This window comes from Perca flavescens, chromosome 3, assembly GCF_004354835.1.
Source record: "Perca flavescens isolate YP-PL-M2 chromosome 3, PFLA_1.0, whole genome shotgun sequence".
NCBI classification, from domain to species: Eukaryota; Metazoa; Chordata; class Actinopteri; order Perciformes; family Percidae; genus Perca; species Perca flavescens.
Genome location: NC_041333.1, coordinates 15,277,328 through 15,294,552, shown reverse-complemented (window position 1 = coordinate 15,294,552; position 17,225 = coordinate 15,277,328). Strand labels below are relative to the sequence as shown.

At 42.5% G+C, this 17,225-nt stretch overlaps 1 protein-coding gene across 1 annotated transcript in view; it reads left to right on the top strand.

The window, feature by feature from the left end:
• map3k10 (mitogen-activated protein kinase kinase kinase 10) overlaps positions 1-11,465 on the top strand; it is a 40,739-nt gene extending 29,274 nt beyond the window's left edge. The window contains exons 4-11 of the mRNA XM_028574411.1: positions 1,245-1,420; positions 1,885-2,131; positions 3,380-3,502; positions 3,598-3,736; positions 5,784-5,896; positions 5,985-6,280; positions 8,121-8,655; positions 9,392-11,465. Coding sequence (XP_028430212.1) covers positions 1,245-1,420; positions 1,885-2,131; positions 3,380-3,502; positions 3,598-3,736; positions 5,784-5,896; positions 5,985-6,280; positions 8,121-8,655; positions 9,392-9,792 — 2,030 coding nt within the window. The 3' untranslated portion in view covers positions 9,793-11,465. The remainder of the gene's footprint in view (positions 1-1,244; positions 1,421-1,884; positions 2,132-3,379; positions 3,503-3,597; positions 3,737-5,783; positions 5,897-5,984; positions 6,281-8,120; positions 8,656-9,391) is intronic.
• Positions 11,466-17,225: the final 5,760 nt, after the last annotated feature.

The following is a 17,225-nucleotide window of genomic DNA, read 5'->3' as shown; positions in this document are numbered from 1 at the left end:
GGTGGAGTATTAACCAGCTCTTGTTACACAGTTCAGGTCTTCTGTTGAAACACACACCTGCCTTATATATCCAAATTGCCTTAATGTGCTTATTCCCAAGCATTTTTTTCTTCTTCTTTTTTTATGCGGAACGGCTAAGCTGCGGGCCAGGTTTTAAGAAGAGGTTTCTAAACTGTCAGCCAACATCAGTCACCTCCCTCCACTTCTCTCCCACTCCGCTCCTCATTTCCCCTCTCACTCCACTTCATCTTATCCATGTTCATCCGCTAATCTCTCCTTTGTTATCCCTCGCTGCTCGCCCTGTTTGCTCCTGTCATCATTTCACTTTCATCTCCTCCCTCTCCATCTTTTATCCACATACTCTTTATGCTAATTTATTTTACCTATTAAATAAATATTACCTGCTGTAAACCATATTTTTAGCCTGCTCTTAAATAACATTTTACTTGGTGTGTTGATGCTTATTTTTTTAAATTTGTTTTAAACATGAACTGCTTCTTTTTGTTCATCTTTTTAGATGGTTATGGCTGTAGTTTAGTGTTTAGTGAGAGAGGCAGTACTTATCACTGTAGGTGTGCACCATGTTTCTGCAACACTGTCAGTTAGGGTTTGGCTCATTATGGTTGCCATATGCTGTCCCATCTTGCTCTCTTCCACTTCTGTTATTGCCTTATTTACTGCCAGAGATCCTATTGATTCTACCTGAGAAAAGTACCTATCATTTGAAAAATGAAACTGTTAGAAAGATTTGTTTTTAGTACAATAGAACAATGGTTTTGGGGCTGAGTACTACAGACTGGCTGGGATATCAGAGAGATGGATTTGATGGTGTTGCTGTTGTCATACGATTTGTTTGACATACAAAAAAATACCAGGCTTATCCTTTAAGCAAGAGTGTCAGCAGAAACTACCTTTGTGCTTTAAAACACCTTTTCATGTAGTGTTAGCTGTAAAACGTGGTGTTTTGTGAATGGAAAGGGCCATGCATCATTTTCTTTTCTGAATAGTATAACAGGAGTCAAAGCCAGGATCAGAAAACTGCCCTATAAATAAAAACATTACTTCAGCCAAGTCAGTTGTTTCAGATAAAACATTTTTGACACCACCTAGCTTTTGTTCCTATGGAGGTTAAATGCACTTATTGTAAATCACTTGGGTTAAAAGCATCCAATTAGGGCAATAAAAGACATCATACATGACACTAACCTCAGTAATAACTCTTCCTTTTGTCTCTTATCTTGCAGAGTGCTGGAGCCCAAACCCCCGCAGCAGGCCCTCTTTCACCAGCATCCTGAAGAGACTGCAGGCCATTGAGCAGTCGGCCATGTTTCAGATGCCTCTGGAGTCCTTTCACTCCTTACAAGAAGACTGGAGGCTGGAGATCCAGCAGATGTTTGACGAGCTCAGGGCCAAAGAGAAGGTGGGAAATATGAAAACACAGATCACAAGTCAGGTCTTATCAGAGGTGAATTTATTATTAGCTGAATACGTCTGTAATTATAGAGAAACGTACAGCTCAGTAGACTTAAAATCTGTGTTTCATTAGAGTTTATTTAACAGAAAAGAGATTTCAGCAGACAGTCCCTTTTCATATTTAGGGTGGGAGGAATCTCACCACATCGCTATCTGTCTGAGGCGTTTTTGCAAATCAGAATCACCTTAGCAACAAGCCGATTGCCAAAAGAGGTGTTAGAGGAGGTGCTGCTGTGCTAATAACCTCTCCTCAACCTCTATTCCTATCCTTCTCGCTCTCCTCCTCTTCCTCATCCTGTCCATGCTGTTCCTCCCCCTCTTCTGTTCTCTCTCTCCCCTTACCTCACCTCCTCATTCTCATCCTTTTGCATCCTTCTCTCCCTCTCCTCTCCTCTTCTCTTCTCTTCTCAGGAGCTGAGGTCCTGGGAGGAGGCGTTGGCCCGAGCAGCCGAGGAGCAGAGGGAGCAAGAGGAGCAGCTGAGGAGGAGAGAGCAGGAGCTGGCCGAGAGGGAGATCGACATTGTGGAGCGAGAACTGAACATCATCATTCACCAGATGTACCAGGAGAAACCCAGTGTGAAGAAAAGAAAAGGACACTTCAAGAAGAGCAGATTACTGAAGCTAGGCCGAGACAGCAACTGTATTAGTCTGCCCTCTGGTGGGTGGAAGAGGGATCTGCAGGGAGATTGTTCAATTTGCTTTAATCTGATGAATCCGGTGCACTAAACTGGCAGAGCTCCCAGTTACATGGTGTTTTTTTTACAGGTTGGAAACGTAGGACATAGATGGCTCTAAGAGATAAGATAAGAGTAATAAAGTGCATCTAAAGAACACGACACACTGCCAAGTAAATGCCACTTCAATCTCCTTTATTATGAAAAGAGGAAAACCATACTAAAATCCGGTGATTTCCATGTATCATCATCGCTTCACACTTGTGTGGTCCAAATCTTAGTGATACTTCCATAGTTTTATTTGACAAGTAAATAACTAAAATACCAACTGACTAAATTGGAAAATAAGACATTTCATCAGGTGATTAATGGACTACTTGTTTCAGCATCAGTTTCTTACACACTAGAATTGTATTGTAGGAAGTCCATAGTATATGTTACAGTCCAGGCAGACAGCAAGAGTTCAGCGATGTATTGACAAAGTAAAGATTTATAAGCTTACAGGCAGGCAGAGGTTCCAGGTATAAGGATACACATTTAAATTGAGGTGGCTGGAAAGCAAAGGGTATGCGTGGCATAACAAACATTGACTATCTGGCAGGGAATGAGTGAAGAAAAAAAAAGGCATGTTTATATACTGCCGGGGCTGATGAGGGGAAGTGGAGACAGGTGAGCAAGTAGAAGGGAGAGTCAGGTGACTGGGACAGGTGGGAGACTCTGAGGGCATCTAGTGGATGGATGGAGAATGGCAATGGAGGGGTCTAGGAGAGTAAGTAGTGGCTGGAGACAGAGACGGAGGGGCAGACTGAGTAAAATGAAAACAACTAGGACAGACATTGTGACCGTATCTCTGTTTTATGGAAATGTTTCTCTAATATATCATGCAAGGTAAAATCAAAGAAGACTTGCATGGCGTGAATTATATTCTTTTGGGAATTGTACACACTGAGACACAGTAGCAAGCTGACAAGAAATCAGGGGAGAAAGAGATGGGGAGTGACGTGCAGCAGAAGGTCTGGGCCAGAAGCATACTGGTGAGGATGGTCAGCACTTTTACCCCGGGGCCACCAGGGTGCGTCTGTGTGACATGTTTTGACGCGATTTGTATTGAAGCTCATACAAGTCAGCACCTCGCTGTGTGTGTATGTGTGTGTTTCCAAAAATTAGGAAATGTCTGACAAATGAAAAACGATTCATGTAAAAAAAACTTCTCTCTTCTCGCTCACCTGTAGGCTTTGAGCATAAGATCACCGTTCAGGCGTCTCCCAGTGTGGACAAGAGGAAGACTCAGGGGAGCGAGAGCACCACGCCGCCTGCCAGCCCGGGGGTCATACCCCGACTCAGAGCCATAAGATGTGAGTGCAAACACCTGAAAGTCAGAAAGCATCCTGTGTGAGAGAAAGAGAATGTGAGGTAGAAGTGTAATGTGAGTTATCTGACTGTCCCTCAGTGACACCGAGCGATGGCAGTAAGACGTGGGGACGCAGTGCTGTTTGTAAAAAGGAGGACCTGTCGACCAGCAAGAAGAAAGGACGCACCTGGGGACCGAGCTCCACCCTCCAGAAAGAGAGGGTGGGCGGGGAGGAGAAGTATGTGCACAATTCGTTTACATACCAGTGATGAATGTTAAAGCTAGAGTGCGTATACGTCTGCCGCCCCCATGAGGAATTCTAAGTAGTGACAACAAAACTGTCAGAGCGTCAGAGTCACCTCATTCCGCTCCCCATTTCCGGGTGAGTCTCGACTGCCCTGCCGGCAACTGAACATGTCAGGTCGGCCAAAATGAACGCCAACAGCCCCCCAGACTGACGACGGCACGGGACACACCGAACAGATTTGCGTCACTGACCTCGCCAGACTGTCCAACGGCCGATAATCGGCTAAGTGTGTCAGCGCCTTTATGTGACCGCGCACCACTAATAGCCAAAGAGGACGCGGGGGATTAAAAAAACATGATGGACTCTTCAGAAGAAGTCATTACCATCACTCAAGTTTCTGTGCGGGAAAGTTACCGGATGACACATACATGTACAAGTTACCGGATGACACATACATGTACATAGCCATACTGAGAAATACAGAGAGAGTTGTGTGGAGCTGATAGTCTTAATTAGCTTTGTAGCAACTCATTTGGCAAGGGCTTGAATGTAACGGAGGTTTATTAAAAGAAAAAAGTTACTCACTAAAGCTTTAAAGGTCCCATGGCATGACAATTTCACTTTATGAGGTTTTTTAACATTAATATGCGTTCCCCCAGCCTGCCTATGGTCCCCCAGTGGCTAGAAATGGCGATAGGTGTAAACCGAGCCCTGGGTATCCTGCTCTGCCTTTGAGAAAATGAAAGCTCAGATGGGCCGATCTGGAACCTTCTCCTTATGAGGTCATAAGGAGCAAGGTTACCTCCCCTTTCTCTGCTTTGCCCGCCCAGAGAATGTGGCCTGCCCATGAGAGAGAGAGACATCATGGCTTTCAAACGAGGAAAGTGGAAGTTGGTCAAGGCCTCACCCCCACTCTCAACCTTGCCCCCCCCCTCTCTCCTCCTCAATGGCTACAGACGCAGAAACTGCACATACTAAGGAAAGCTCATTGTGGGACTGGCTCTAGTGGCTGTAATTCTGCACCAAGGCTGAATTTTGGGAAAGAGACTTCAGATATTAGGGGACCACTAGGGTCTATATAAAAGCATCCAAAGAGCACCATGTCATGGGACCTTTAATGTAACTAAGTAACTTTTACTTAAAGTACATTTTAAATGAACTACTATTTATGGTGTACGGAACAGATTATTTTGGGAAAAGTTTCAGAAGTGATTCATATTAAATGATGACTTGATAAACACATATAGCTGTATTACTATAAAAGTGAAGTGAACACATTTTTTGAAATTTTTCAATATACAATTTGTTTAAAAAAATGAAAACAAAAAACATTTTTTTGGCACTTGAGCTATCTGTGCAGCCAACCTTTCCTCACACATTTACACAGATATTGACAGATAAATGTAGACAGCGTTTTCTAGGGTTAGTACCTGATGAAACTGCAGTGACAAAAATTGGATCCCGAGGATCGTGATCATTGTTTTCTGTTACAGATTTCACAGGCGAGAATAAATTGCCTTTTCTCATATTTTTCTAGACAGAATATTTATCCTAACATAGAAAAACAAAACCTTTCAATCAATATGGCATTACAGTGTGCGGACCGGACAGAAGCAGAGCAATTATCTCTGGAAATCTGATTAAGAAAAAAATGTATGTTGTGTATGATGGCTGTCCTCATCTGACATCAACCTTTTTGTTTCTTATTTTAGTCAATCTGAAAACAATGTTGTTGCACTTGGTTACTTTGTTGTTGTTTTAGAGGTTAGGTTAGAGTCTGGGTCTGCCGAGGTTTCTTCCTAAAAGGGAGTTTTTTCTTGCCACTGTCGCAATAGCCACTGCTAATGCTTGCTCTTGAGGGAATTACTGTAATTGTTGGGGTTTTGGAATTTATAGAGTGTGGTCTAGACCTACTCTATCTGTAAAGTGTCTCGAGATAACTTTTGTTATGATTTGATACTATAAATAAATTGAATTGAATTGAATTGAATAGTTCTGGTTGGTGGTGTCTTGACATCATGGTATCTGTTGTTTGCAGACTGAAGTCACTCGGCGAGGGATGCAAAGTTTGGTCCTCCAGTGCGCCAAACCTAGGAAAGTCCCCCAAACATGCACCCATGACCGCCGGCTTCTCCAGCCTCAACGAAATGGGTGAGTCTTTGCTTTTCATTGTAAGTTAGTCACAAGAATCAATCATCTCAACCCTTTTATATTTCCCTTTTTTTCCTCTCCTAAACAGAGGAGTGCTGTGAGTTTGAGGAGTCACCAGGGTCCGTGCTGCCCTCAGAGACCAGCAGTAACGGGGCTGTGGAGGACTCAGGGTCCCTGTGGGGAGGCCTGGGGCCAAACCCATTGCCTACTGTTAATACGAGCTCCTGTCAGGGGCCCGGCGGCGTGGGGACCGGGGTGAACTACCAGGACTCGCTCCGTCGCAGCAGCCAGAGGAAGAAGAGTGATATGCTGCTGTTGGGTTGTGCCTCTCTGCTCGCGTCTGTTGCCCTCGGACAAGACCTGCTGCAGCTGGGAAAACTGCAGGTGAGCAAACAGCACAAAGAACAGAGAGAGAACATCCTTAAGTTATAAAACCTCAACATAAGTTAACACATAATGCTTTTGACAGGTCACAGTACACACAGTGTACCTTAAAGGAAAATTCCTATATTTTCCTATATCTTGAGACCTCTTGTACAATAAATACATAAAAATACCATAAAACAGCTAACAAGCTATTTTGTATCATTGCCTAATAAAGATACATACACTTATAAAAAAATGTATGCAATTAAAAGGAGAAAAACACAATTGTTATGCAGAAGAAGAAGTCTTAAACATAACCATTGAATATGGGTAAGTATTTATTTTACAGCAGTTCTTATATAGTGTCTATGCAGTCAAATCAGCAAATGAGATACTTTGTTGTTGGGTTGATAATGTCCAGAAAGGATCATCGTTCATTCCGGTCAACAAGGTGTAACCTATGTTAAATAAATGCAATAAAGTGGAAGATATTTGTTTCCAAAACCACTCAACGCCAAAGTGTGGGCTTTCGAATAAAAATGAGAAGAATAAAAGTGGAGAGGAAGTAAGTTTCATTGAAAGCGCTTTCTGAAAGTTACATAGGTTTAATGTTTAAAATTATTTATGTAAAGGTTTACCGGAACTCCCCTTTAAACTTTACTCACCTCAAATTTAACAACAAGCATTTTAGAGTAAAAATATTACTGTTATAATCTGATCTGCCCACAAATCCTACTACCGCTTGTAACAAGAATACATATCTAGAATGAGTAAGCACAAAACAATCCACTACTCCATATGTAACCATGTTCTACTAAATGCAAATATATAGTTTTGGTATTTTGTTGCAAAATCAGCTAGTACCTGATATTTCAAGTCATATATTTTGCATGCTTCAGTTTTCCTAGGAGCAGTCATTTTTTCTACTTAACTCTCTCTGCTTATTGCTTGAGATCTCTTGGATTTTTATAGTTTTATTTTCTATGCCTGTCTGCAAACAAAATATCCCTTTCACACATTTCTTATTCCTTTTATTAGGTACCTTCCTTGTTAAAACAAACAGCTTCCACTTGCAGACAGAGACACTTGCTGTATATACAATCAACGATTTCTCAGATAAATGTTTCAAACAGGATAACACACCATGTCGTAAAGCATGCGTCGTCTCATGATTGTACAGTCTCCTCATCCTAAACTAATAGATCACCTTGGGATGAGATGAAACAGGATGAGCAACTGCCAAATTATGTGTGCGACGCTGTCGAGTCAGCATGAACTGAGGTCTGCTTGGACGGTTTCCAGCACCTTGTTGATTTTGTGTTTAGAGGGTTACAGTTATTACTGTCTGTTGTCGAAGCAAACAAAGGTCGATAGGGAGTGTACAGTGAGAAGATCAATGAAAATAATGATTTGGATGTAATCTTTTGCTGTAGTTGCCTTACATACATTTACATAGTAATGTTAATTGTGTCAGTTATATTTGGGATTATTGTGTTCTATGTTATATGTTACATCAGTTGTTTCTCAAACATTTTACATGTGATGGCGATGGGGGTAGGGATAGTGATAGCTTGTGTGTGCACATGCGGGCATGCGTGTTTTTTTTTAATTTTATTTTATTGTATCTACTCTGTTGTTTTGCTATTCTGTTGTTTGGATGTGATCCTGAGGACCCCCATGAAAACGAGATGCTGCATCTCATGGGGTTGATCCTCTAATAAATGTTCATAAATAAATAAATTAGCCCAGCTGTTCAGTTGTTTTAGTGTTGCAATGTTTTTTCAGCTGATTGTATTTGAGTTAAGACTTCTGCTTATTGGCATGCCAGCTTTTTAATGTGACCTGATGTTGTTGTCAGGTGCTCCAGGATGAGCAGGACCTCAGAGAGGAGCAGCGTAAGAAGAAGGAGGGCCTCTTCCAGCGGACGGGACGTTTCCGTCGCAGCACCTCTCCACCCAGCAGAAACCTCTCCCTGTCCCTCTCCAGACATCAGGACTCTACGCTCCCCTGCATGGACCCATCTCCCTCTGTTACACTCCTCTCTTTGTCCTCTCTGTCTGACTGCAACTCCACCAAGTCCCTTCTTCCCTCCGACCCAGACGAGTACCCCCTGACCCCGATGACGGGGGTCAAAACACCGGTGGCGCCACCAGCTCCTGCCCTAAACCCTCTCTTGGACCTGCGGGCGGAGAGCTTCAAGAAGGAGCCCAACCAGTCGCTCACGCCCACCCATGTGTCCGCCGCCATGGCCCTGAACAGAGGACACAGACGGACCCCTTCGGAGGGGGCGATACGACCCAGAGCTCAAACTCTGGGACACTACAGGACGCCGTCAGATGGAAGCATGCCCATGCCGCCTCCACCGGGGGCACCACACACCGCTGCTAACAAAGGTAAGGGACCGATGATGTAGAATATGCTTTTTACAAGGATGATCAAAGTTTAATAGCAGTTCATCCACTATCTGTTGAGATACATCACAGTTGTATATTTTATTTAACCAGGAATTCTCTTTTAGAGACATTATCTCTATTACAGGAGCAAGCTAGACAAAATGGCAGCGTTAAATAGTTAATATGAAGGACACACACTCTCTCGTATGGTATTGCTGCTGAGAGCAGGGACTGCTTTAAAATCTCCCTATTGGTGCATTCATGGCTTGTGGGAAACCCTTCCGTCCTGGATTGTTAATATTAAAAACTTTTGCACCAACACTCCGCCAGGTTTGAACCATTTATTATAACAATGATACTCATTTTGGTTTGACGCAGACTGTCCCTCAACTTACAACACCAGCCTTTAATGTATGAAAACACATTCATCTTACAGTTGTTAGGTAGACACAGTGGGCTACTGTAACACCAGCACAAACACTGATAGATCCTCTGTTGCTTCATTATCTGTTATAAAGCTGCGACTGACGATTATGTTTTATTATCCACCAGTCTGCAAAATGTCCGTAAAATGTCAAATAATCTTCATCATCAATCATCTTCACCAACCAACAGTCAGAAACCAAAAGTTATTAAGGATATTTTCATATATGTCCAAGAAAAGCAAGAAGCTAGAGTCAGAAAATATGGCAATGGCAATGAGACTTTTTTTTTTTTTTTATCTTTCATTATTCAGGTCCACAGGACACGCTGGACATCCCCCGCCTCCCTGACCCCTCTGCCATCTTCCCAGTCCCCCAGCGGCGTAAAGCCCCTGCTCCACCGATTCCTGACCCGGTTCCCCTCTGCCTGATCAGCCCCCTGGAGAGACCCAAGACGCTGGAGTTTGCCCCCCGGCCGCGGCCCACCCCGGCCAAGATGAGAGCTGACCCCTGGAAGCTGGGCTCTCTCTCCCGGACCCTCAGCTCGTCGCCAGGCAGCAGCTGCGACAGCCCCTTAGGCTCAGGGGACAGCAGCGCCAGCAACGCGCGACCCAACCTGATGGACATGGACGTGGAGGGCCAGAATTTGGACAACACTGTCCCTCTGTGTGGAAAACAGCAGCCTGCCACTCTGTGTGGACAGCAGTACTCATAGTGAAAAACAGCCAAGTCTACTTTTCTGCATTGGAACCTGTTCCTGGACATTAGCGCTTGGGCTGAATGCCTACTGATGTCTGAGCCGAGCAAATTGCACTCACTGAAGTTGGCAAGAAACACCGCACTTCTTGTCACGGTTTAGGCACTTACTGGAAGCCATTCCTATCATGTGTCCTTTTAGTGTTGTGATAAGGTGTGAAACCCTTAAAACAAGCCTTTCCCTGATTGTGCTCTAATCTGCACGACACTGAGGGTCCTAGAAGCCTTTTAAAAGCCTTGTAGTGTGCTCACCCACCTACCTTACCCAATACTTCTTTCCATCCTTGGAAGCCATCTCTACCTGCTTCTTAGTGCCCCCCTGACCAAGACACACTCACAACCTACAAAAGCCATTCAAGTACTTAAAAAGCCACTTTTGTTGACTTCGCTAACTGTTCGTTCCGATTCATCTGCCTGTGCTTTTGCTCGTCCGTGTAGCTGCCCACTTTCTGCCTGTATCTCTCACTCCAAAGAAAAAAAAAAGTGTGCATTCACATTTCACCTAAACGTTCTTATTTTCCGGAGGGTTTCATTGACAAACACAGGAGCTGGACTATTTAAAATTCGTAATAGAGTGTCTTTGTTCTTATTTTGCACGCTGTTTGTTCTGCCAGTGCACAAACATCTCCCATAAACTCTGCCGTCATCCTGACATGTGTCATCTCTCTGCATGGGGGTCATCGTCCTCTAACCTCCGAGTCCGAGACAGAAAAAAGCCTTTTTCTCATAGCACTGTGTGGACTGATTATATCCTCAGCCTCTTACAGTAAAAAAAAAATTAAAGTTTATTTTCTCAGTTCTTGCACCATCCCAACCTGTTAGCAAAAATGATTTTTCTATTGGTTTGGCAGACCAGGTGTGTTTCTCTTTGTGTGAATGTGTATATATTACTGTACATGTGTGGAAGAACAAAAAGGGTACTTTTTTTTTTTTTTGCGTGCTGGTGCTTTTTCTGTGTGTGTTGTTTTACGTGTGAATGGTTTGCTGTATGGCACTTCTTCACAATAAGATGTTTGTCTTTTACACATTTTACATTCCTCACTAGCAGTCAGTAGCTCTCTGTATGGATCCCGTTCATGCCACTGAAATGGACACAAAAGAAGGAAACACTGAGGGAAAGTCATACTTGATTTCAATGTCAACCTCCTGTTGGACCGTTTGGAAGCTTTACATTCTCCTCTGACCGGTTGGCTTCAACATCAGTGCTACTTTAGGAGTCATGTTGTGCAACTGGTCAGCCTATCTGGACCAGTGGACTCTACTCATGGCTGACAAATCAACTTTTATCTGCAGAGTTGTTTTCGCACAGTTCGTCTTGGCTGCAGGTACTTGACAGTGCAATTTTCTCTAGGTGAGTGTGTGTGCGTGTGTGAGAATATGTGTGTTATTATTTGTATGGGATGATGACAATCCCGTTGGTTGAAGAGTGAGCCCAAACTCATTCTCCTTGTGTGGTTAAGAACACTGAGTATTTATTAAATTTATTGTTATTATAGGAAAGGATTAATTGTTATTACGATGCTCTTCCTGGAATATGTGTATATATTTGTTAATATAACAGGAAACAACCTAGGAAACTGCTTACTGAAACGTCCATGTTGTCTGCAGTCTCAACTTGTGACATTTCTGGGTTCAATGAGGAATAAGTGTGAAATGTGATGAATGCGAGGCGAATAAAAAAAATGCTTCAGTATCATTTAATATCTGAGCAGTGATGGAAGAAATACTCACATCATGCATTAATGTTTTAGTATTTTACTGTTGTAGCAGCTCAAGGTGGAGCTAGTTTTAATTACTGTACATACAGTTTGGTAGTTTAGCCCAGCGGTTTCCAACCTAAGGGTCAGGCCTGTCCAAGGTTCACAATCTGAACCTGGGGGATGGTGAGATAATTACATGTTACAGTGACATTTTTTTAAATTGTTTTTCTAATTTGAGCCTCAAACATTTATTTAAATGAAAGTTTAGACGGGAAATCACTCTGCTAACATCTCACAGACATCTGAAACGTGACACTGCTTTGTTATAAGAGATCACAAGTGAAAAAAGTTTGGAACAAATATTCGGATCTTTAACAATTTTTTACAATCTCAACAATTCACAAGCTTACAGTATGTTTTTTATGTAAAGTCATCATCGTAAAAAGTGTCCGGTACTTAACAACTGTCATGTAAATGTAGTAGTGAGTGAAAAAAGGACAATATTACCCTCTGAAATGTAGTGAAGTAAAAGTATAAAGTAGTATAAAATGAAAATACTCAAGTAAAGTAAAACTACTCTGATGGTTGTGCAGTTAAACATGGTTTGCTGATTACCTGCATGTACCAGCAGAGACAAAGGAGACTGCAGTAACAGATAGAATCCTCTAGGTGTCACCACTGTGGCCTATGATGTCATATCATTTCCCAGTCGGCTGTTTTTCTCCACATAATGAATTCCTATAGTCACTCTCTGACTCTGCAGTTACCGTGAAAGGCAGATGAAGGTGCATCCATCGCAGTAAACAAAGATTTCATGATTCAATTCTGAGATGTGAGAAAGGAACGAAATCTTCTAAATTCCAAAACAAAAAGGTGATATTTCACACTGACGTAACAACAATGTTAAAGACGAATCCAGTGTAGGCTACATGCTGGGTATACAGATGATGCACACACGCTCACAGGTACACAAGTCCTCACACACTCCACTGTTGTGTCTGTCAGTGTGACCGCCAATCAAACACCCTTCCAGACGCCAGCCAGTTACCTAGCAACACCTCTTCACTTCCATGGTGATGCTATTAAAAGCAACAACAAAGGAAAAAAGGCAGAAAAAAGGGATGATGAGCCTGGAAATGAAGTGAGGCAGAGAGAGAGAGAGAGAGAGAGAGAGAGAGAGAGAGTGTTAAAGAGCCAGTAGAAAAGGATTCAGCAGGCTGAGCCTCGCCTGGCTGGTTCACAGCTCACTCTCTCTCTCTCTCACACACACACACACACACACACACGCACACACACACACTGGTAGAAAGACATTCTGTATCTGCCATAACAGCAGAGACTCTCACATGTTTATCACCTTCTCTCTCTTCCCTTTCATGGTTTTCCTCAACAGTTTTGCACCATGTTTCCTGCTTTCTATCCCTGGTTTTCCTTTGTTACAGGGAGCAATCACATTGTATACTGTAGATATATATTCTATATATATATTCTGAATATGAAAAGATTCAGGTGGTGATAAGGTTGGTGTCACGTCAAAGAGGAGGATGAGGGACACTCAGATAGCTCAGTTGGTAGAGCAGGCGCCCATATATAGAGGTTTACTCCTCGAGGCAGTGGGCTGGGTTTGACTCCGCCCTGTGGCCCTTTGCTGCATGTCATTCCCCCCCCCCCTCCCCTTTCATGTCTTTAGCTGTCCTGTCAAATAAAGGCCTAAAAATGCCCAAAAAATTATCTTAAAAAAAAAAGAGGAGGATGAGGAGAGACAGTAAAAGGTTGTGTTCTATTTTGAAGTGAACAACTAACCAGATTGCCTGCCAGTTGGTGTGTCCTCAGATCTGCAAAAGGACTCTCTTTGTCTTTAACTAAATCCTTAAACCAAATAAAGTATTTTAAGGATAGAATAACTTAATAACTTAACCCACGCTGGAGAAAATGTTGACTAAGATGTGGAATAAATAAAGTCCAGGTAATTTTTTACGATGCATTCATGATCAATCAGATCCCAGAGCGAACCTCTTCTCACTGAAAAGGATAATGTTGGATGTTTAAAGGGGAACTCAATTTTACACGTTGGAGTCAGGTTACTCATTATAAAGAATACCTAAACCGGTGTTGTGAAATTTGAAAGACGCCAGTGTTTACCAGGCAAAAGGAAAAATGTAACAGAGAACATGTTATTTGTTGCATTATGGGATATCTGTTTGATTTTGACTATCTAGTATTTGCGCTAATCATATCACATAATCAAAGCCAACAGTGTTCAGAAAACAGGGCACTGAGAGACTTAAATCTGCTGATGAAGATTGTGTGATATGATCGAAAGCTCCAGAACAGCTACTATTTGCTATTTCCAAGGTCAAGAATGAACATCCTCAGATCTATTTTGTTTGACTTTAGACAGCTCTTCATGTGTAAAACTGGAGGAATGCCCCTTTAAAATACTACACCACAGATTAAGCATTGTACTCCTATAATACTATTAAAAAATCATTAAAATGTATGCAGCAAAACCTTTTATTCCACCCACTTTTCCTCTTCTCAAAACCCATTGCCTATATTGCCCACAATGCAACTCCACTCATTGGCCCTCATTTATGAAATGTGCGTACAACCTAAAACAGGCGTAGGACGGGCGTATGCCGATTCCTATGCAAAGCTCAGCATTTATCAATTTGAACGTGAGCGTAGGCTGCGATAAAATCTCACGTCTGGTCTGAACTTGTGTACGGTGTATGGTTTCTACATTAGGTTGATAAATGAGGGACATTATGCTAGGAGCAGCTAATTTAGCCTTGAGGTGCTATTCTCAAGCAGAGATGAGGAGTGGGCTTTATAATTTAACTTGTAGTTTTCAGCTGTGAAGGACACTGACTCAAGTGACGTCACTTGAGTCAGTTTATCAGAACTTATTCAACTTTTTTTCAGATATAGGGTTAGGGGTACTACTCCCCGACACCTGTAAACTAGTCTCGCATTGCCAGACCTTCTGGTCTGGCTAGTCCACGCAGCATTCTGGGATGGGAGAAAAACATGATCTGTTTTATTAGCATTTCTTTTAACCAATCACAATCATCATGGGCAATCGCCGGACCGAGCAACGGTGCCTCTGTAAAATTAGCCTCGAGAAGGAACTTGTTTTGGTGGAACATGTGTACGTTCAAAGGTTGTTTTAGTTGTATACAAAACTCAAATTGGACAGATAGTCTAGCTAGCTGTCTGGATTTACCCTGCAGAGATCTGAGGAGACAGTTAATCATAGTCCTCAGAAACCGGAATTTAGAACAGCAACACAAAGAAAGTGGAAGGTAATGGACATCCGGCCGAAATGAGGGACATCCGGCGGAATTTCCGGCGACACCTGAACAATCCCGGAAGTAAAAACATCGTTAATATAGACTACCTGTAAACAGACTTTGTTCAAAAACAACAACAACAACACCATTCCTCTTTGTTTGAAACTTTATTCATAACCAATCAATAGTGCATTCCCGGGCTAGCAGTTCAGTAAAACCAGTGATGGAGGCCTGTGATGTTCGGATGTCGCATGGAAAAACGCCTCTTTGGAGCGAGGCGGGACAAAGACACAGTCATAGCCTTGACTTCCCCACCTTCGTGTCCCTTGCTTTTCTCTCCTTCACCACAGAAACCAACAGAACGGAGGTCTGTGTCTGTGAGGAGCAGCTCTGCGCTCCGATAGAAGTTCCTCAGAGTTCACTCTTACTACTCGTCTTACTGTGCAGAGACAGAAGAGTCGGGTCAAAGGGCATTCAGACGGGGGTGTCAAAGGGCTTTGCACATACTCTGAGCCGGTTCTGGATCCCTTGATGAAAAGGGACGTCAACAGAAATACCAACAAATACAGACACCGTCACAAAGCAGCTCTGTGTGATGGAGCGTCAGTAAATATCTCTTTTGTATCTCTTGCTTTTCTTTTTTTTTTGATAAAGTAATTCAGTAAAGTAAAGCTCTTCACAACCATAAACTTTCCATTTTTGTTATTTTTTTTTTTTTACATTTGTATCATATATTCACAAAAAACTACTCTGACATTTGACAAACATTGACCTCAAATGACATCAAAGCAAAAAAGCAAAAAAGCAAAAAATAACACAGCCAGTTTGACTTTGTCCGCCTCTTTTTTGTTGTGCTTTTTGTTGTCGGTTTTCAAAGCTACACTGATGCAGAGATCAGGTGTTTCTGTCTCTATTTGCACAGATTAGGCTCACAATAACAGCCCTGGAGTCAGCTCTGCCATTAATCAAGAACCGATCAGCTAGAGATAAGCCTGTTGTCCGTGCAGCTAGTTGCCCCTAGACGGTTGTAGTACATGTTGAGCTAGAATGACTTAGCACAGCTAGACAAAAACATGGCGGACTGGTGCCATGGAGAGAGGACCACGGGAGGAGACCTGTCCCCGAGGGGCCCGAGGGTGAGTAGACTCAGCTCAGGCAGCCAGGGAGACCGAGCCTGTAGGTGCCATTTCCTCGCTGTTGTTTGTTGTTTTATTTCCTCTGAGATACCAGAGCCTCAACCCCGGAGATCAATTTTTTTTGGACTCAGTGTTGTTGAGAATGTGTTTTTTATTTTTTTATTTACTGTATTTATGTTAATTGGTGCTATACACCGGTGATGTGTACTCTGAGAAATGAGTGACAATCCAATTTATTTCAGTACGATAACTTAAAGGAGTTGTTCAACATTTTGGGAAATATGCTTATTCACTTTCCGTCCGTTTTAGTACAGATTACATAAACAAAATAGAACGTGTTAATTAGTGAGCTTTAGAGGTGCTGGTAGGTGGATTTTGTTACCTTTGGACAGAGCCAGGCTAGCTGTTTTCCCCTGTTTCCAGTCTTTGTGCTAAGCTGAGCTAACCTGCTGCTGGCTGTAGCTTCATATTAGCATATTTCCCAAAAATGTTAGACTTTTCCTTTAAGAAAATGTTATTATTATTTAATTATATTGATATATATCTCCTATGATGTACACTATAAGGCTAATAAAACTAAATGGACACCCCTGGCTCCTTTAATGTTCTTTTGGTTTGGACCTAATCTTAACGCAACAATAAAGTAACACCCGTTAAGTCTTAAATCACTTTATATAGGGTATTTGTGTCCGAAATCAGAGTGTGAAATTACTGCACTTCATTGTGACTCAGAACAGCGGAGATTGTTATAGCAGCACCTGAAGTTTGTGCATGAGATGTTCAGTAATCGTACATGGGTTTAATGCTCAGGTGCCCACATACTTTCAGCCATTTAATGTATGATGATAAATCTCCCAGCTCTGAACTTTTTGTAATGCTGTGTCTCTGCTGCAGGAGTGACTCGGAGCTGCAGCTGCTTTACTGCAGCTGACTATGGCCTACTTGTCCCTCCACTGGAGCCTCTCTGTATCATGCCGGTCCCCTCAACGCATGGTGCCGTCTCTCCAGAGCCCCGTTGACACACTTAGATCCCCATTTACCTCCAGCAGGTCACTGAAAAAATAGGGAGGGGAAATCTTTTACAGCATCTTTCTTTGATTTAATTTCCTTTTTGACTATCTTAAGCGGTGGAATTATCTCTTATCTCTCACCTTTGCTGAGGCAGAAGGTGACCCTGATTTATTAAAGACCTGTTTTCTTTCAAGATTTTTTTGATACCTATTCTACTGCTGTGATCACAGTCTGTCACCACCTTCTGTGTTT